The 20,080-nt window shown below is 40.7% G+C and overlaps 1 protein-coding gene across 7 annotated transcripts in view; it reads left to right on the top strand.

Annotated features, from left to right (window-relative positions):
- Nucleotides 1–20,080, top strand: part of GLRA2 (glycine receptor alpha 2) — a 120,952-nt gene that overhangs the window by 38,419 nt on the left and 62,453 nt on the right. For all 7 annotated transcript variants that reach the window (XM_033147384.1, XM_033147387.1, XM_033147383.1 and 4 more), the window contains one exon: nt 7,414–7,637. In XM_033147384.1, coding sequence (XP_033003275.1) covers nt 7,414–7,637 — 224 coding nt within the window. The remainder of the gene's footprint in view (nt 1–7,413; nt 7,638–20,080) is intronic.

Below are 20,080 nucleotides of genomic sequence, written 5' to 3'. Positions count from 1 at the left end.
TTATAAATGTTTTAAAAAGAGGTCATGGAGGAGTTCAACAGGTCCAGTAGTTTTGGGGATTGTGGGATGCACAGGACAGACAGCCTTTGCTTAGGGTCAAAATCTGAAGAGCATCTAGCCTGGTGGGTCTGGGTCACAACAAGACCTAAGATACCTGACAGTCACTTACAATACATACACTTTAACATAAGGTTCTATAGCCATAGCAGGTTTTGCTGCAACACACTAAAGCAAACATGAAACAAAACTCATCTATAACTTACATTCTTTTGTCTCTCCCACCAGAAAAATAAGATGAAGTTCAATCTTATTCAGATCAGAACTATACATAATTCCAATTAGGTCCTTCAAAATCTTGCCTCATGCCCTTCTAAAAGTGGTAAGTCTGCAAAAAAGGCTCTGTCAACATAGCCATAGGGGCTTTCTAGCTTTATCCTAAAACCTTGTGCTGACCTTAATGCAGGCAGAGAATAGCAGCAATATTAAGCAGTCAAAATCCTGCATGTCACTGACTTTACAAGATGGCATTCAATGACAATATTTGCACGACCTAATGCTGATGGCATTAATCAGACTCCTCCATTGCTTTGATTAAATCCCCTCATTGCATTTTTCTGTCTATAAGGTATGTTAATGTGTGTCTTTTCAGTGTTCATTACCGCATTTCTGCTAGCAGCAGCAACAACAAAAGGCTTGAATAGTGAAGTAGATTCAAACAAAGATGTTTGGCTGCCATGTTTGCTTTAATCATAATACCTGCAGACAGCATCGAAGGAGTTCTGCTCGATTCAGTGCTGTTCCAATGTCTGATATTGACTTTCTTAAAGCTGCCATATCTTCAATGAGTAGCTTTGAAATGTGTCTATAAAATGGTCCCAAAGGCAAACATCAACTACTGCTCATCTGCTTTGCTTTATAAACTTGATGATGTGCTAGGCAGTATTTCATTCTTGTAGTAATATAAAATCATGAATTTCATGAGGCTCCAAGAAGTTATTGTGTCCTCACAAAACACTGTTGACAGGTTGGACATAAAATGGGAAAATTTGGTTTCTCAACAGTCTAGGAAGGCACACAATGGACTGCAGGTTAATAATAATATTTTTTAAAAACAAAAACCTTCCATGGCCCAGAAAACCAAAATGGCCAATATGAAGTAAACTGAATACAGAGGCAGGAAGAGGTACCTGCAAATATCTGATAACAAAGTCAATGATTATTTAATATGCTTCAAGTCCAGCCAAAGGCAGGACTGAGAATCCTGTAATACACAAACACATTTTGAAAGGGGAATTTTGTGTTTTCCATAACCTGGGCTAATAGACAAATAAAACTCTCAATCACTGGAAGAGTACTGTAAATCTAAATATCATTGGTTTTCTGAGGAGTAAATGGTACTTCAATTGCCTTACTTCCACTGGTTGGCTGCAAAAGGCTGAGACTCTTAGAGTGAAGTCTCAGGTAAGATTTTCTTAATCCTGGTTCTGAGTTTTATAGAAATAAACTGAGAAATCTCAGGTCAACATTTTGCAATAGTTTTAGTATGACTGGATATTTGTGATAACTTGTACTGATAATGGAAAATGTGTGCAAAACTGTTCATTGTGTGCAGATTATATTTTGGGTTTGTTATTGTTTAAGATGTTTCAATTCCACCCCCCTCCTAAATATGATTTCTGGCAAGACAAATGTTCTTTCCAGAATCTCCCTTTTCCTGTCCTACAGCATAACTTGAGAAACTTACAGCACATCAAACAGCCACAATTTTAAAAACAAAAAAACCCCAAACTCTTCCTATCGTGACAGCAACTGCAATAACGTTTCAAAAATTTGGGCTTGATAATGTGCTATCGCGTTTTGAATTGGTGTAATATTTTTTTATAAAAAAAAACACATTTGTTTACTTGTTTGTTACGTTTTCATCCTTGCTTTGCTTCCTGCCTGTGACAGCAAGGCAAGAAGCCAAAGTGTGCTCAACATTTTGTGTTTTTTTAATGTTATGGGGTTTAAAAAAAAAAAAAGTAAGGCAAGAAGCCAAAACAAATTAAACTGACAAGTATTAAGATGAAATGGTGCTACACAGTGTCAAGAGAAAGCATTTCCTGAAATACCAAAATGATGAATATACATTTTATACTTATTGAAAAAGGTTGTGTCTACATGAAGCTTGAATATAATACATTGATGTTTTCCCATTGGTGAGGAGTTTCCCTTATCCCCTTTAAATTAGCTGGTGTCATAATTTGTCTGGTGTGTTGATTAGACATTAATTAAACAGTAGAATTAAACAATTCTGCTGCTTGACTTTCGTGACAATAACCTGTGAAATGCCCTTGTGTCTTGGAGTTTTCTTCAACTCTGTTTGCACACCAGGACTTTCTTTTTCTCAACTCTTATTGCCCCCATTAGGGCCTCCCAAAATTTAAGAACTGGAGGGGCTGGAGGAGGCAGGAGAGAGAAAAGTAGTTCTGTTGCATAAATTGAAGTCCATTGCACAAGCAGAGCTACAGCCCTTTGTTAATGCTGCTGCATAGAAATAGATACAGCTCAATTTAGTGGGTTTTATACCGATCAATATATTAGCATCATTTTAAATCTCTCTTGAAGATTAATCTTCAAGATTATGAACTCAGATTTAACATTGCAGCTGAAAGCTATCCCATCAAATATATTTAGGCCATAATCCTCAAACCATTTATGGTGGACGTTCCTTTCGATTTCAAGGGGATTCTTCTAAAATAGAAGAATTTTTGAACAATAGCCTAACCAGGTGCCCATGAAGTTCAGGGCTCCTGCATTCTTAATAGCTGCATGAAATGGGGAATCTTGGCTGGCGTAGACTTTCTTTCCACTTGCAGAACTATGATAGTGGCAAAACCACATACCCTTTTCTATTTTGTTAGGCCAGGTTACATTTACTCCACTTTCAGGATTCCCAAATCACTTTTTAGGAAAGGAGGAAAGAGCTTCTCTGGTTGGGTGCAATTTAATCCTTAGATTCCCCGCTGCACTGTTTTTTTTTTAATGCTAGTGATTTGCTGCTTTAAGCAAAGTTTTAGTTTTCTGGCTACTGCTTTTTTCTGTTGCTGGTTTAAATGGTTTGTTTGTTTGTTTGTTTTTAATTGCAGGCTTGAGATTTTGTAGGGTGTTTTTTTTTTTTACATCATTATTAGGATTGTTAGTGTTATTATTTGTATTGTAATTAGAGACTCCTGGGCCATGTGGTGCTTGGGTGAGCAGAATAGAAATAAATAATGAAGAGGTCAATATTGCATCTGATCAACATGTTTGGAAGCCGTTGCCAGGTCAACTGTGTGCCCATACAGTCCTGGTCTTGCCTCTGCTAGCCAGATAAGAGGTGGTGATGCCATTGTTGGTTGGCAGGCAGGCTGCACAGCACTGCTCTGCCCTCGGGCTGCTCCTATTAACTGCTGGGGATTTTAAATCCTTCTTTACCTCAAAGCATAATAGTTGTATCTGTGTAGTTTCATAAATGAAAAAGCACATTCTGAGTTTGGATTGCAACTGTTTGCCCCTCTCTCCACGAGTTAGGGAGTGATCTTAGTTAGAATTCCACACAAGTGCAACAACAGTCAGATTTATGTTATCACATTTGTAAAAAGTGCTGCATTGGTGGCAGTTAATTAAAAAGGAAATCCTGGGGCTATTGATTTTAATACATTGAATGTTAAAGCTGCCTCTCCCCCGCCCCTGCAAAGAAGGAACCTCACAACCACCACAAAATGAACCTTAATGGTGTTCATATTTTATACTGTATTCCTCATTGCTATTAAAATTAACAGAAATGTTTCCAGAGATTTCAATGCCTAATGTCAGGCTAGGAGGAAGGGAAGGAGAAAGCAAGGTAGAGCCAATACCATGTAATGACAATGAAAGAGTACTTTCATTCATCTCTAGGCAAACAAGTCACTGAATCCACAGTTGAGCTGGAGCCCAAAGCTACATACTTTTAGTGTCAAAAAATGCCTTTCATCTTAGCAGAAGGGGAACAGAGTGCCCTCCAGATATTCTTGGACTACAACTCCCATCGTCTCCAGCCAGCATGGCCAGTGGTCAGAGATAATGTAATGGGTGTTGTAGTTCAACAACTTCTAGTGTGTCCCTTTTATAATTCTAACAACACATCCTTATGCGAGTTTATATAGGCTACAGTTCTAACCTCACTTAACTGTGAGTTGATTCAGTGGGACTTAATCCTGAGTCGACACTGCGAGCCCCACTTTCTCCAGAGGAGCTTATTTCATGTTAAGGTTGCCTAGGATTGCAACCTGAAATCTTGTTTATTTGCAGAGCAGTTTTCTGCTAGTTTCAAATGCAGCATTATAATTTGCACGGGGTTTGATATGAGGTGAAAGTTGCCATCTTGTACTGAAGGGTTTGTGAAAATGAACCTACTTTATTTTCATGTTTCTGTGCATTTTTCATGACTTTTCATATCCATTGCTTAACTGGCCTGCTGCTGACTCAGTGCCGTCTCTTACTACGCAAACCACTTTGAGAACTTCTTGTTTAAAAGCGTTGTATACATTCAGTATTCTAAGGCCCCATCTGCACTTAAAGCAGTATCATACCACTTTAACAGTCAAGGTTTCCCCCAAAGAATCATGGGAGCTATGGTTTGTTAAAGGTGACTAAGAGCTGTTAGGAGATCCCTCAGAGTGCCACAATTCTCAATGCTAGTTGTCCCTCACCGTCCTCTGCAACAACATGAGAACACTGGTCAATGAAAGGGTTTCTAAATGTCTTCATGTGTACAGTGATAGATACAAAGTGATAGAAAATTTGGGTTAGGGAATGACAGCATTTTCAGGAGCGTTCAAAGGCTTTCCTATTTCTATTGACTTTCACTTTGATGAGAAAGTTCCAATGATAAATGAACACAGAACATAGAAAGTTGCCTTTTACTGAGTCAGGCTATTGATCTGTTTAATTCAGTATTGTCAACAGTGATTGGCAGAAACTCTCCAAGACTTTCCCCCCACTCAACCAGGAGTTGAGTCTGGGAGCTTCTGCATGCCAAGCAGATGCTCTGCCACTGAGCTTATATATGTGGTTTTATTTAAAAAGTCATTTATCGCCCACATTCATGAAGGCAAGCCAATAAACAAGGGGACTTAGTCAAGCTGAAGCTTGAAAAGATTAGTGGCCCTATTATAGCAGCAGCATACAGTGTATGTAAACTGCCATCAAGAAGGAACTTCTTTCCTGACACCTAGAAGAACACATAACAGTCCATGTAATTAGCTGGACTGAGCTGCTTGATGAAAATCTAAAACTCTTAACCATGCAGCTTTAGGTAAATAAAAGCTAAATAAAATAAAATGAGAGGTTATATCCCCAAATGGTAACATTCAGGCCAAAGCATTGATCAAAGTAGCCCATGCAAAAAAAAAATTCCAGACTCCAACCCCTAGGAGCCCCAGCCAGCTTGGCCAATAGGCAGGGATGATGGGAGTTGTGGTCTATAACATCTGGAAAGCACCACATTGGCTACTCCAGACCTAAATCCTCACAATGGTTAATGTTGTAGTTGGAGTTGTTATAAAATGAGCCTATCATTTTGGTTCGGAAAATGTCACTCTTGATGCTGTGTTGTTTCGAAATAAGGAATCGATTCTGGTGATTATTCCATGGACTGTACTATCTCAGTTTCGTCAGAGAAGCCTTTGGGGTGAAATCGAACCAATGCCGAAAACATCACCTCCATTACAGCTTTGAATCTAAAGAGCTGTGAAACCAGTTTCATTTCCCCGAAGACAGTTTGGACTTCTTTATTGAAAAGCAATCCCCCATGTCACATCACAAATCTCTTTCATAAGCAGCTTGCCATATGGCAGGTGTGTGTGTGTGTGTGTGTGTGTGTGTGTGTGTGTGTGTTGTTTAAAGGAGGGGGGCTAAAATTACTCTGGGCATGTTTTGGGGGATGCGAAAAGTAGCTATTTGGATTCTCTGTCCATGTAGCTGGGAGCCAAAGAAGCTGCTGTCATAGGTCTCACCCTGACATGACTCCCACTCAGGTTGACTACAGCTGCTGGAAAGCTCCAGAAGGCATGGCTTTAGGGCAGTTCATCAACCGCCTTGACAAGGGAGGTGGGAGACCAACAAAAAATTGATTCCCTCCTATGCAGAATGTGAAAGGAAAGCCCTATTTTAACTCCTCGCCACCGCCATTTTGTGCTCCCCACCGTTCCACCCCTGTTCTTCACTCACTCCCTGTTGCAGGCACAGCTAATCTTCTTCCTGACATTTATTTATTTATTTATCCAAGTTATATATTAGTTGTGTGTCGAGACCCTGAGGTCACCCCCTCATTGATGAATGAGACGCAAGGACACAGATATTAGGTTAATGGTTATTGGGCAAATTTAGGCCACAACTTTATTGGTTACAGAATGTGAGCAGTATTGGCTTAGGCATTGGAACTGACCCAACTATATCTGACTCCTGCCCATCATGCTGGGAGTCCTGTAAGGGTCAACCACCAGTAGGGGGAGCCCCATCAGTGCAAAACAACTTGAGTTCCCCCTGGGTTCCCAACGGATTCATGGCATGGCCATAGCCCAGCCCCAGGCTTTGGACAAGATCAACACCCCCGGATTCCTTTCATGGAATCCCTTTAGCTTGGAGGGGTAGGTGATGGCCACACCTCCCCTCCCCCATCATAAGATCAACCAATGCCTAACTGCCAAACCTTACAAAGTTGTGACGATTGCTACGAGGTAGGTGAAAACCAAGTGGCCCAAGCCAATTTGCCAAGTGGAAAAATTCCTACCAGGCCCCTCAACAGCGACCAGCCGAGTTCCATAGCAATGCCAATGTCAAGAGCCTGAAAATAGGGAGGGCAGGTGGGAGATTGAGGAAGCACACCAGAAGGAAGTTCTCTGGCTCGCGCCTTGGTTTAAATGGATCCCGCCATGGCCCCTGCAGCCAGCGGATTGGTTGCTGGATCTATGATGCGGCCAGGACCTCTGGGTGACGAGGGACTCCGCCCCTGCCCTGGAGGAGAGTGGGTGGCCATGTGGTCCATCACAAGTCCTCCCTACTGGGAAGTGGAGCAGATTTGCTTTTCCCTCAGAAAGTCACATACAGAGAGAAATCAAACTGTAGAACCTCACAACCCATGACTGATATTTCATCACAAATGGCTTCCCAGAGGAAACTGAGGTAAAATCACCATGCCAGCATTTTATTACCTGAAAATAATGATGATGATGATGATGATGATGTTGATGATGATGTCTGAATCAACCCTATGGTGTCTGTGGTCAAAGGAAAACATAATGCCCTCTCAGCTAATTATATAATTGCTATTAGTCTCGGAGTCTAATAAAGCCGAATTACATCTAATCCAGGCAAGAGATTTAATAACTGGTGTGCCTGACATTTCTGCAGGACTACAGAGTGAACATTTTTTTGAGGCAGCAGTGGAACGACTCCCGTCTTGCTTACAGTGAATACCCTGATGACTCTTTGGATTTGGATCCATCTATGCTAGACTCCATTTGGAAGCCGGATTTGTTCTTCGCCAATGAGAAGGGTGCAAACTTCCATGACGTTACCACAGACAACAAGCTTCTGAGGATATCAAAAAATGGAAAGGTGTTATATAGTATCAGGTAAACGTGTGTGTGTGTGTGTGTGTGTGTGTGTGTGTGTGTCCTGGGTAGGTGTTTGAACTTCCACATTCTATTTTTGTTATTCCTCTTTTATATGGTAATGAGGTTTAAACGCAGAAGGGTGGTGGTGGTGGTGGGGAAATCTCTCTGCTTCATTTTGCCCTCTTATCAAATGTTCTCTTTTCAAATGAGGAAATCAAGTAGGACAACAGAACAAGCTAGTCTTGGTGAGAATATAAAAGGGCCCAGGAGCCCCTGCTTCCATCTGCAGCAGTGATTCCCACCAGCATCAATTGGAGCCACCCTTTTTAAAACAAAAACTTAAAAGGAGGACTTCTCATTTTTGTGCCTGAGCTTCATTAAAATGCAGAAAGAAAACGTGATTTTTAAAATGTCAAAAGAAGCCTTTTTTAAAAAGGCATCTTTAGACCTTGGAGTATATTAATGTAATAACTCAGATGTGCCTATATACCCGGTATTTATGTAGCCTATCCTTGCTTGCGCAACCTAGTTATTTAGGCATTTTAAAATGCAAAGCACAGTGACATGTGTTATACTGGGATGGCTCTGGTTAAAGTTGGTACATGCTCTCACAAGCAACCTTTGATGAGATGCAATTAAACAGGATGCGCACAGAGAATCGGAATGATAAAGAACCTCAAAAATAGCAAGGCTGAGGCATACATTGTATAAATGATTGTTGCGGCATAATCTTCATATGCTACTTAGCATGCTTCATTGGGTTATTAATAGCTTAATATTTGCAATGAGGCTTGAAGATGGAAAGTCCACTTACTGTTAACAAGGCAAATAAATCATAGTTTTGAAAGTCCTCTTTTTCTTGCCACAGTTGGTTCTAAATCACCACCAGTGCCAATGTCTGCTTAATTGTTTAGTGAAATATTTGCAACTCTTGAGTTGTATTCAATGGAGTTTACTCAGAGCAGACCAATTGAAATTAATGGATCTAGGGTAGAAATGCCCATTCATTTTAGGGGGTCCACTCTGAGTTGAACTAACACCGGATACAATCCATGTTCTTGTGGTCATATGGAATTTGTCTTAAATGCAATGGGTTCTAGGGCTTTCACCCATATAAAAGGAGGAGCGGATTTTCACTGTCTTTCCATAGGCATCCATGAATCCACCCTTCCCTGCCCCAGAATTAATTCTGCAGTAGTTTCTGCAACAGAAGCCCATAACCTGACCACTTTCAATCTTCTTCATCCCCTAAACCTCATGTAGACATTACTCTGTAAATTCAGAGGCAATTATATCAGGATATAATTAGGGCCATGTACAGACTCATATAAACAAAAGTCTATTTGGGTTAGTATTTCAAGTTGCGCCACAGGCACACTGGTCTTATTCAGACACTTACTTGAGAATGGTCCATCTTTCCTCTGTCTGCTGTACCCTGCTCCACATGCATTGCACCATCTTTCTCCCAGTTATTCTTGCTATAGTCTGTACAGTGGTCTTAATGACATAGGCAGATTAAAATGGCAGCTGTGTACCATTGGGAGTACACTCCTGTTGGTTCCAATGAACTTCCTTATCATTCTGACCAGTCCTCAAATTATGCAGCAAAAGTTAAGGGAGGTTTTAATGAAACTCAAAGCTCTATCCTTTCACTTTCCCAATTTTCGGCAAATTATGGGTCACCTGTAGCCCTACAACCAGTAGCTAAAATGAGGGAATTGAACCTTCTATAGCCCTCCCTTGGTAATTTGAGGACTGCTTCTGAGTGGGCAGAGCTATGGCTTTGCTAGCGTATTAAGGCCGTGGTTGTATACTGACTTATAACGTAGCAAAAACCATTGAATTCAATGGGACTGCAATCCTGTAACTACTTTCCAGTCTGTAAGCCCCATAAAAAGCAATGTGACTTCTAAGCAAGGTGTACAAGTGCTGTGTGAGTCATTTGTAACAATTGTTCCTGTGTCTGAATTTTTAAAACATAGGTTGCCTTCAGTTTGATCCTAAATGCACAAATACCATTTTTATCATTGGACCTTATTTCTGTCTGTTGAGGATTTTATTAAATCATTAGCTGTTTTACTTAATGGGCAATTCCTGTTGCAGTAATAATGAATATAAACATAGCACTAACTAGCTTACTTTGGGGATAGGAAAAGCAATAAGCCACATACATATTTATTTATATTTATCCTTACATCTATATTTCCCCCTTTCCCCAGGTTGGCATACACAGTTCACCCCCTTCCCATTTTATCCTTACAACAACCCTGTGAAGTTGGTTAGGCTGGAGGCCAGTGAACTTCATGGCTGAGTGGGGATTTGAACCTGGGTCTTCCAGGTCCTAGTCCAATGCTCTAACTACTGCACCACATTGGCCAACCTCCACAGCACAGAAGAAATGAGACTAGAGAAAGAGGAAGCCTGAATGATAAGAGCACCATCAAACACAGCAAACATGTGGTTACTTACCAAGTGCTGTTCTCACGTTTAATCCCCAGAAAAATCAGATGTTTCTCTTTGCTTGAGTGACATCAGATGTATCTTACTGGAGGCAACAATGCAGCTGAGTGCTGCTATTTGCAGCACAGATGGATAATTTTCCTGACAATTTTTCATGCTGCAAAAGTAATATTTCAGGCTGTCATATCAGATTTGTAAAATTCAGGAGCTTGAATGAAAGTTTATCTGAAGCAGAGTAAGCATATTTTTGTGTTGAATCAAAAGCATGTCATCTCCCAGTTGTGTTTTATGGTGCATAAATGTATCTTTCATGGATAATCAGCATAAAGAATCAGCATTGCACCTATGGCCATCAATTTTTATTTTACCTTGGGGTGTATTCAGACCAATCTAGCAGTTGATGGGGGATGGAATGCCATCTCAGCAATTTTCAGGTGGACCTAAAACCACCCCATTTTGTTTCAGTCATCATCCTCTTCCTTCTCTCTTTGGGTGGCTCCAGATTCTCTGTATTTTGCAGGAGGGATTCAAATGCAAACTGGGACTTTAGGTTTGCACAATTAAAGTGAATGAAAGTGGTCTGTTGCCCAAACCTACTTCTTTTTAAACACAGGCAGGCTGTGTACAGACCATACATTTAATGCACATGATCTTCCTCAAAGAACCCAGGGACTGTAGTTTGTTAAGTGAACTGGAATTTGTAGCTCTGGGGTGGGGTGGGGGGCTAAACTACAGCTACCAGGGTTCTTTGGGGGCAGCAATGTGCTTTAAATGTATGGCATGTTTGCAGCCACAGTTTGGAAAGCAATGGGGGAAAGCATGAAAAGTGTGGAATGAATGAATAATTAACAGGTAGATGTAAAAATGCCTTGCAAACAAATCATGATGAATGCATTTTGCTTGTTGCCTGTGAACTTACCAGAACATAAGGTTTGTGCAAGCAAATAAAGATGGATGCTGAGTAAACAGGTCAATTGGACCTGTTTTTCTCTGTCTGTTACAGCCTCACCTTTTCTTGGCACATGCAACTCAGGAGAGCATAATTAACATGAGGTAGTTTGGCAGCAACTTCAAGACAGGCAAAAGAAAGTGCCTCTTCACACAATGCACCATTAACATGGCTTTGTTGAAGGGCCATGTTCGCTGGAACAGGACAGATGGCATAAACTAGTTACAAATGTTTCCTAAATTTATTACAAACTTTGGTATGGAAGCTTTTTACAACATCTCTCTTGCCCCAAAGAAGGGGGGACAGAAATTTTGAAATATGCACCTGATTCCCCAGAAAACAATTGGCAGTATTCTCTTCTTTGTTGAAAAGGGGATTGGACAAATTGATAGAGGATAGGTCTCTTGATGCCTTGCCATGACATCTAAAGGGTGATTTTGTACCCAGCTAGTGTGTTTCCCAAAAACATCTGCCTGGTCATGATTGGAACAGTGGAGTTGAACTTGATGGACCTTTGGTCTGATCCTACAAGGCCAAATGTTATGGGCCAAATATCATAAAATCAAATTCCACAGAGAACATTACAAAGTTCTGTATTGAGACAAACAAATCAAACACACAGAAGAGGATGGGGAACATGTGGTTTGGCAGTAGTACATATAAAAGGGATCTTGGGATTTTGGGATTGTAGTTGATCACAAGCTGACATAGGTCAGCCGTGTGATGCAGCTGCACAAAGGGCCAATATTAATAAGAGTCCTAGTTTCCAAGCCATGAAACGCAATTGTCCTGTTAGTTCGACTGGGGTTAAATAAGTCAGACCTCACATGAAGTAAAGCATCCACTTCTGAGCCCCATGCTTTAGGAAGGATTTTGACAACTTGGAATGGGCTCAGAGAAGGGCTATATTGGTCTGAGGCATGAAAAGCAAGTCTTGTGATTAAAGGATTTAAGGAACTGAGGATGTATAGCCTGGAGAAGAGAATACTGAGGAGTGGCCTGACTGCCTTCTTCAAATACCTGAAGGGCTGTTGTTTGGAAGGGCAAAAAAAAAAAGAATGCTCTCTGCCACAAAGGCCAAAAACAGATCTAATGACCTTCTATTGTAGGAGGACAGATTTTGGTTGAACATTAGGAATAACTTACTGACAGAAAGAGCAGTTTGAAAATGGAACCAGTTTCCTAGAAGGATGGCCTGCTTTCCCTTGCTGGAGACCTCCAGGCAGAGGCAGGAATGATCCAGTTCTGGATTTCCTGTGTTGAATTATATGGCTGACAAGCCCCCCTCCAACTCTATGATTCTGTGTTCTTGTTCAAATACATGGTTGGAAGAAACGGTAAAGAACCAAAGGGTTTTATTAACAAAAATCTAGGATCCCTTCATACTCTTCTACTTTGCAAGAAACCAAACTCATAAAGGTCTCACATGAAATTAGCTTCAGTATATTTTCTAGAAAGTTGGGTGCTAAATCTTTAGTTGGTGCAAACTGGGATGATTACAGTGGGCACAATTCAGCAGAACATTCCTGTTTGTCAGCCTCATCAAAACTATTGCTCTTGCACAGTGCTTCCTCATCTCAGGGAATGTCTTTGTGCTCTGTAACACACAATATTCAGAACTCCAGAGAATATCTCAGATCTGCAACGTATATGGGTCTGTTCATCTCTCTCTCTCTCTCTCTCTCTCTCTCTCTCTCTCTCTGTGTGTGTGTGTGTGTGTGTGTGTGTGCAACAAAGAGAGCGAGAGTGAGAGCTTCAGTTTGATGAATTTAATGTTGTTCTATAATCTAATGTTAGAATTTAAGAGGATTTTGACTTCCCGTGTAACACTGCTTTATCATGGAAGAGATTAGCAAAGTGAGAGGGCAGAGGTCATTATCATGACTAAAAGTCGTTCTTTGCTCTGCATACAGCCAAGTATTTTGTGTATATTCCTCTCTCCTGTTGTACAGTGATATTGGCTGTGCCCTGATGACATTGACAGGTTGCCCCCCCCCCTTTTTAGAAGGCAACACAGAATCTTGCCTTCTCAGGGGAAGGTTCCTTTTTCGATTTCATTTTTCTAAGCCCAGCACAAGAAAAATGATTCAATTATCCTCAGGCAAAATTGTATGAAATTCCTTGTTCTTTGGAATGACTTTTTAAAAATGTAAAGCATTCCACTGAGGCTTGAAATAGCCTCCCGGAATAATGAAAGTGGGCTCAAAGAATAAGAAAATACAGAAAATGCTAATTGATGGAGCCTGCCTCAACAGAGTTAAAGCGCTTTTGCTAGATGTCACAGGGATGGTTCACACGTGCGTGTGCATCATATCCTTTTTGTACACTTGATTACTGAGTACCTGGGGCCAATTCACACATGCAAGTTCGTCACTTGATGACTGTAACATCAAGTGATGACTTGCATGTGCAAATGCGTCAAACACCTTAGCTAGAACTTTCACTCTATTGAACACAACTTTTTGTACAGTGTGTTCACACATTCAGCTGCTGGCCATCAAGTCTAGGATCACAAAAGTCAGACAGTGTTGCTAGTACTCGGATGCACATAGCATCTTCACACAAGTCATTGGGGGTGGAGCATGTATATATAAAAACCAGCACCACCCCTTGCCATCATATCTTTTTATCATCACAGCGCTCACCCACTCTCACTTGAGGTGGTAGGACAGGTGCCACAGGGTGATAGCCAAGTTCCTGCCTATGACAGGGGCTAGTCAGCCTAGCACTTGATTTGGCTCCCCCAACTCCCAACCAAAAGCTCATAGAGCTCTTATTGCAGAGCCCTCTGGTGACAAGTATATCCCATTAGGCCTATACGATGGCAGAAATAGTGCCTTAGGTCAGGATGTAGAATATAAGTCCCGCCCACAACCAGAGGTCAGTTCGGCCCCATCTGTTGAGCATTGACCCTCCTGCTGGCCCTGTTGTTGTGAAGAGTACCGTGCCAAACTCAGCACTGGAGCATTGCAGGACATTTGCCTGACCAACCTTTTGGCTCCAACTGCTACTTTAAACAGTAATCAATAGGAAAAGATGAAAAGCACATGCGAGCAGGGATAACTACTTTTGATAACTGACTCCCATATGGATCCTGCAACATTGCTAGGTTTATATGCAGAGATCCCAGAAAACTGACTGTGCATTGCAGAACTGGAGCATTCCATCAAAGAACCGGAATTTTGCCTGCAACATTTTGAAGTCACACTTCATGTTGCAAAGCAGCAGAAATTGATTTAAATATCCTGAAAGTAACAGCTTTTCTTTTGAAACTCAAAATGCCTTTGCTTTAAATCCTTCCTCACTTGGTGGCTTCGTCTCTATCAAAAAATGAGCATGCTATATTTAATTAAAAATAGGAGATATGTTGGCAGAGCCCATATATAATTTTGTATGTAGAGAGCACTATTCTTGGCTGGAAAGATTTTTTAAAAAAATAAAAATTGGCAGACAGTTTCTTATGGAAATCAGTATTAATAGGCTTTTTGGAGAATGCTTACTGGATACAGGCCAAAGTACACATCTGTGTACATAAAAGTCTAACCGGCAATGGTTTGCATCTGGCATGAACTGGTAGTAACTTCTGGTGATCCATGTGCTATGCAAAATATTCCTTTTGGCAGCACAGCACCAATGGTAGATTTAAAATGCAACAACAAATGTTCCCATTAGTCTGATTTGTAAATAAGTGCCATGAGACTTAAACAAACCGAAGCAAATTATTTCTGTTTTTGGGAGCAGTAATAGCATAGCTCTGCTTCATACTTAGGATATTTCTTTTTTAATGACATTGTGTGGATTCCTCGGTACCAGACTTCCATGAAGATAATGACAAACAGAAAATCAGAAAATATTTTAGACAGCTACAGAGAGATGCTAATGGTAGATTCTTATGGGGACATGCAAAAGAGAGTTATTTATTTAACCAACAAAGTGTAGGGAAGGAGAGGCAAAAAGAGTGTTGAACTATGTGAGATGAAAGTTGGCCAGGCTAGCCCTGCAAGCTTGTTTTCTGTCTGAAGTGCAGTGGAAGACGCTGTCCCATAGCTAGTGCTGAAGTCAGATTCAAGGGCCACTTCTATTGCCATCAGTATGTGTGTGCATGTGTGTTTTGACCTTTGCCTCAGGCAGCAGAATCTCTTGAGCACTAAGGCAAAACACGTGAATTAACTTGTTCTCAGGCTGCAAAGTAGCACCAGTGTTTAGGGCACTGTAAAAGGAAAGCATCCTTCCCAATCCCCACATTAGGTGAGATAACTGGAGGCTGTTCCCTTATTCTCCAGTTATTTACAGGACCTTGGTCTTCCACTGATGTGTAAATAAGATTCATTGTCAAACCAGCATTTGGCTTGAAGGGTGCTGCTATGGCTTTCATTTTTATAGAGGGTTGTATCATAACACATTTTTTTATATAAATAAAACTCCTACTCACTTATAAACGGTTTGTTGCTAGAATAATGCCAGACAGAAACTGAAAGGAAGTGACAAAAGAGTTTGAAGGTGCAGCCATGTTCCAACTCATAATATAAGAGGTTCTGAATTTAATTCCATAATGGCCCGATTACTACATTAATACAGATAATGCAGACATGCTGCACCCTTGAGGCTTATTTGTTCTCTACCACCCTTCCCTCTACTCACAGACATAGTCTTCCCATCATCAGCACTGGCTCTACCATTAGATGGAGTGAGAGAGTAAATTTTGGTGGGAAATAGTGGCAGCCCCCAAGCTGCTTTCCTCTGTTAGATGGCAGAGTTTTGCCTGCAAATGAGCTGTCCCGGACTCCTTAAACCAGCCTGCTGCCTAAGGTGCAGTGGATGATGATATCCTATTGCTGGCTTCTTATCCTTTGCCTCAGGCAGCATAATGTATCGAACTGGTTCCACCCATCAGAGTGACAGACACCATACTACATATTACAAGTCTGTAAGTTTTGTATGGTGGAAGAGCTGGAACTGGCATGGCAGCAATGGTCTGTTGAAAGGAAGCATGTGGCTGAGCATAGAGGTCCAATTCACAAATTGACCTTCTGAATAGGCAAGAGATTCCCAGCCATTTTGGTGCTGGAAAAGGTTGCATACATGTAGCATAAAACTCAGAAGTGTGATCCACATTTCCTTGAACATAGATATATTGTTTGCACTTTCAGTTTTGAAATTGCTGGCTATTATAAAGAGAAGGCAAATGCCCAGTGTTTATCCTGAGATGCATGAAGGCAATAAAACAAAATCAAAATGTAAAACCTTAAAGCAGAAACACCTTACATTAGTTTTAACTAGTAACCACAACCATATTTGAATTTAATTTCATGGGTTTTCTGAAGGGATGATAGATAGATAGATAGATAGATAGATAGATAGATAGATAGATAGATAGATAGATGATAGCTGGATAGATGACACACAGAGAGAGAGAGATGATATAGAGAGATACATAGATGATAGATGATAGAGATAGATGATGATAGATAGATAGATAGACAGACAGATGCTACATTCCTTGACATACCCCATCAACAAGCAGTGACTCATTACAGCATATTTTATTACACTTTTAAAAAGAAAAGAGCCCTGCTTTCTGTTTTCACCACTGCTCCATTATGTGCTATGCAAAGTGAAGTGAAGCTGTATGAACATTGCTCTGTGTTTGAGGGAACATTCTCAGAAACATCAATATTTATGAGGCATCAAGTGCAATCTTGTTCAAATGAGTCTCTGTGTAATAATAGGGTGACTGTTGAATTTGTTTCTAAGTTTATAAAGTACTCTGTTGCACTGGGGAGATGGCATTCCTGCATTAATTAAATAAAAGTGAACTTTTATTTTCTATATGTTAGGAATAAAGTGTATAAACCAGTAAATGATAAAGGAGCTTTTCATAACAGCTCCATAATCACACTCCCAATGAGTGCCCATGGGAGGCAGCTGTGCTGATCCATGCCTATCTCTGCAAAGAGAAGCAGTAAATACTGTAGCATAATGCTCAATTTACCAGGATTCAATGACAAGTCATAACATAAGTGTGCTCTGATGGTGAGCATGTTGGAATTTGGAAACATTTCCCCCCCTGAAAGAAAACTCCATTGAACTCAGCACTGTTTCAATGTCTCTTGCCACCTTGAGTCAGGAGAAAGAGTGGGGTATAAATATATATATAATTATGATGATGATATGTAAATATATTGAGCTTTAAACAAGAGAACTTCTGCCTGTTGCTCCAGATAGCATGGCCAATGCTTAGAGCTGATGAGAACTACAATCTAGGTGATACAAGGTTGGTGAAGGCTGCTCTAGGAGAATAGGAATGACTCGAACTCAGTCCATCAAGCTCAGTGCTGTCTACACTCGCTGGCATTGAGCTTTTCTGGGATATCAGGCAGGGGGTTTCTCCCAGGCCAACTCCTAGTTGGAGATCAAACCTGGGGTCCTCTGCATACACAGTAAGTGGTCTACCACTGAGCTACATCCCTTCCCCATGGGCTGCAACAGCAAGAAAAAGAGGCAGCCATCATCTAATGGCAGGTCTCATCTACCTGCAGTCCAGTTGCCTATAGGAGACACAAATCTGAAAACTGTTCCAGACAGATGGGAAGAAAATGTGTTGAGGCAAGTGAAGAGGGAGAGTTGTGGTTGCTATCCAAACAGCCCACTGTCTTGGCTGCTGAACATGTTATCTTGCAAAGAAAAATACATTCAATCTAAAGGTGTTACCATTTCTCTTTTAATAGCTAGTGGGCTGTTTTGTGCTTGACAACGTGCTAGTTCTCTCTGTGTTGCATTTTAGTGCGTTAAATGGTTTAATTTTATTTAGACATTACTATTTTTCACTTATTTTTGTAAACTAAAGGGCTCTGTGTTACCTCCTTTCTGGCTAGGCTTTAAAGTGCTTCTCAGCCTGGTTTTTCTGTTTTCCACACAGAGTATACTAGCAAATATCTTATAATCATTATTTAATTCATTTCTGAAGATCTTATTCAATCTCATGGGCAGAAAACCACCCACAAGACATCAAACTGAACCCAAAGGGGTACTTCCGGAAGACCTGTTTATTGAGGATTCATTCTGATTTGTTTGCACTGAGCTCAGATGACATTGTGTCAAAGCCAGTATTATCCCACACTTTCCAATGCATTTCCCTATGACTTTCTTTATTGCAAAATAAAGAAACTATGTTTTAGGGAACCAGGTTTGTTGCACAAGACCTTCCAGTTCAACTATAATTGTGCAACCTGAATTTGTCCATAAGTGATTGAATTCTACCCAAACATAGAGACAGTCTGCAAGTGCCCATAGATTCACTTGCACTTTCTTTTTCTCTTAAAAAAAATCCTTCCAGTAGCACCTTAGAGACCAACTAAGTTTGTTCTTGGTATGAGCTTTCGTGGCATGCACACTTCTTCTTTCTTTTTCTCTGTTCTTTTTAGCTGCGGCACCATTTATTTGGAGGGCAATTATTACTTTTATTGAAATATGCAGCATCTGGAAGGATCCTCTTTTAGCAGAGCAAGCTTTTTATGTTAGGAAGTCAGGTGTTACAAAATAAGCTGCAATAAGGAGGAAAATCCACAGATAAGTGGATTTGCAAATGATCCTGAATATTATTGCCCATCCAACATCATTATAAATGTGTGGATGTTTTGTCAAGCACTGAATTGGACTGAGTGGATTCATGTTTCAGACAAGTACTCATTCCTTAGAGATTGCTGAACTTTCTCCCATGTGTTTCACTGAGAAGGGATAGCCTAGCAAAGGGCTCTCCCCATGAGGAGAGCTGTCTCTCATCTGTTGAATAAATATCTGCCTAAGGAAAGATATCCATCTCACAGTGGAATATCCCTGTTTTTTTAGTTCAGTTTGTCAATGCAAACCTGACTAAAGGATATTTTGCTTTTGACCTATGCTACAAAACCATGAGAAAAACTAAGTCAAGATCTCTTCCAGGTTGGGTGGCCATTACTCATAAAGCATGTCAGAAAAATTCTTTTTTACCTTCAACAATATTTCATTTTAGTGCAATCTCCCTCACAAATAAAATGTATGTAACACAAATGGCACATCTATTACATGCAATAGAAATGTCTAACATGTAAGAAAGGTTCACTGTATATTCCACACCAACTCTTAATATTAAAAAATAGCTAGCCTTTGCCATGATGAGCTCATCTGCTGTTCCATAGACAAACTGAACTCTAAGACATGCAAACAGAGGAACATGGTATGCACTTTCCCCCACCATTTAAGTGAATTATTATTTCTGTACAATAATCTGTAAACTCCCACCACCCCCAGCATTTGGTTTGTGTGGATTTTCAATTATTTTACTGGTTGTGCAGTGTAATCCTCTGCATGTTTACTCAGAAGTAAATCCCACTGCGTATAGTGGGGCATAGTCTCAAGTAAGTATGCATAAGTCTGCCAATTTGTCTGAGTAAGCCGCACTAAACATTGTGGGACTCCCTTCCAAATAACTGTTCTGAGATGGGCACTGACCTCAGGCACGCATGACCTACTGCAGGGCCAGGATCCGAATGGACGTAGGGCAGGGCTCGGATGTTGTGTCATACTGAGCATCAAACTGAGACTGAGCCTATCTAGCAGCAGCATATGCATCCCTGCTGATCACCCTGCCCTCACTAGAGGGTGCCTTTCAGTTAAAGGGCTCTAACACGACATCACAGAGCACAGGAGACTTGTGATGATGGGGTCCTCTGAGTCTGAGAACAGCAACACCACATCCATAGGTTGGGGCACAGACAACCCAATGGCTCATTGGGTGGATGTACTTCTAGGGTTTCCCCCTTCTGTTTCAATGCCCTTGACCTCCTCACTGAAGACCAGGAATCTGACTCTAGGGACATTACAGTAACCAAGCTTGATCCCCATTAAAAAATTTTTTAAAGACCCTCATACATTCCTGGAAAGCTTTGACTTTCTGATCACTGAAGTATAACACTACATCTGTTTTTTCCTAGTGATTTGTTAAACTGAACAGTTTGAAAATCCCTGTCCTGGTATGGCAAAGAATAATATTTTTTTTAAAAAAAGGTGCAGC

This window comes from Lacerta agilis, chromosome 4 (genome assembly GCF_009819535.1).
Source record: "Lacerta agilis isolate rLacAgi1 chromosome 4, rLacAgi1.pri, whole genome shotgun sequence".
NCBI classification, from domain to species: Eukaryota; Metazoa; Chordata; class Lepidosauria; order Squamata; family Lacertidae; genus Lacerta; species Lacerta agilis.
This window is presented reverse-complemented; position numbering and strand designations above follow the sequence as displayed.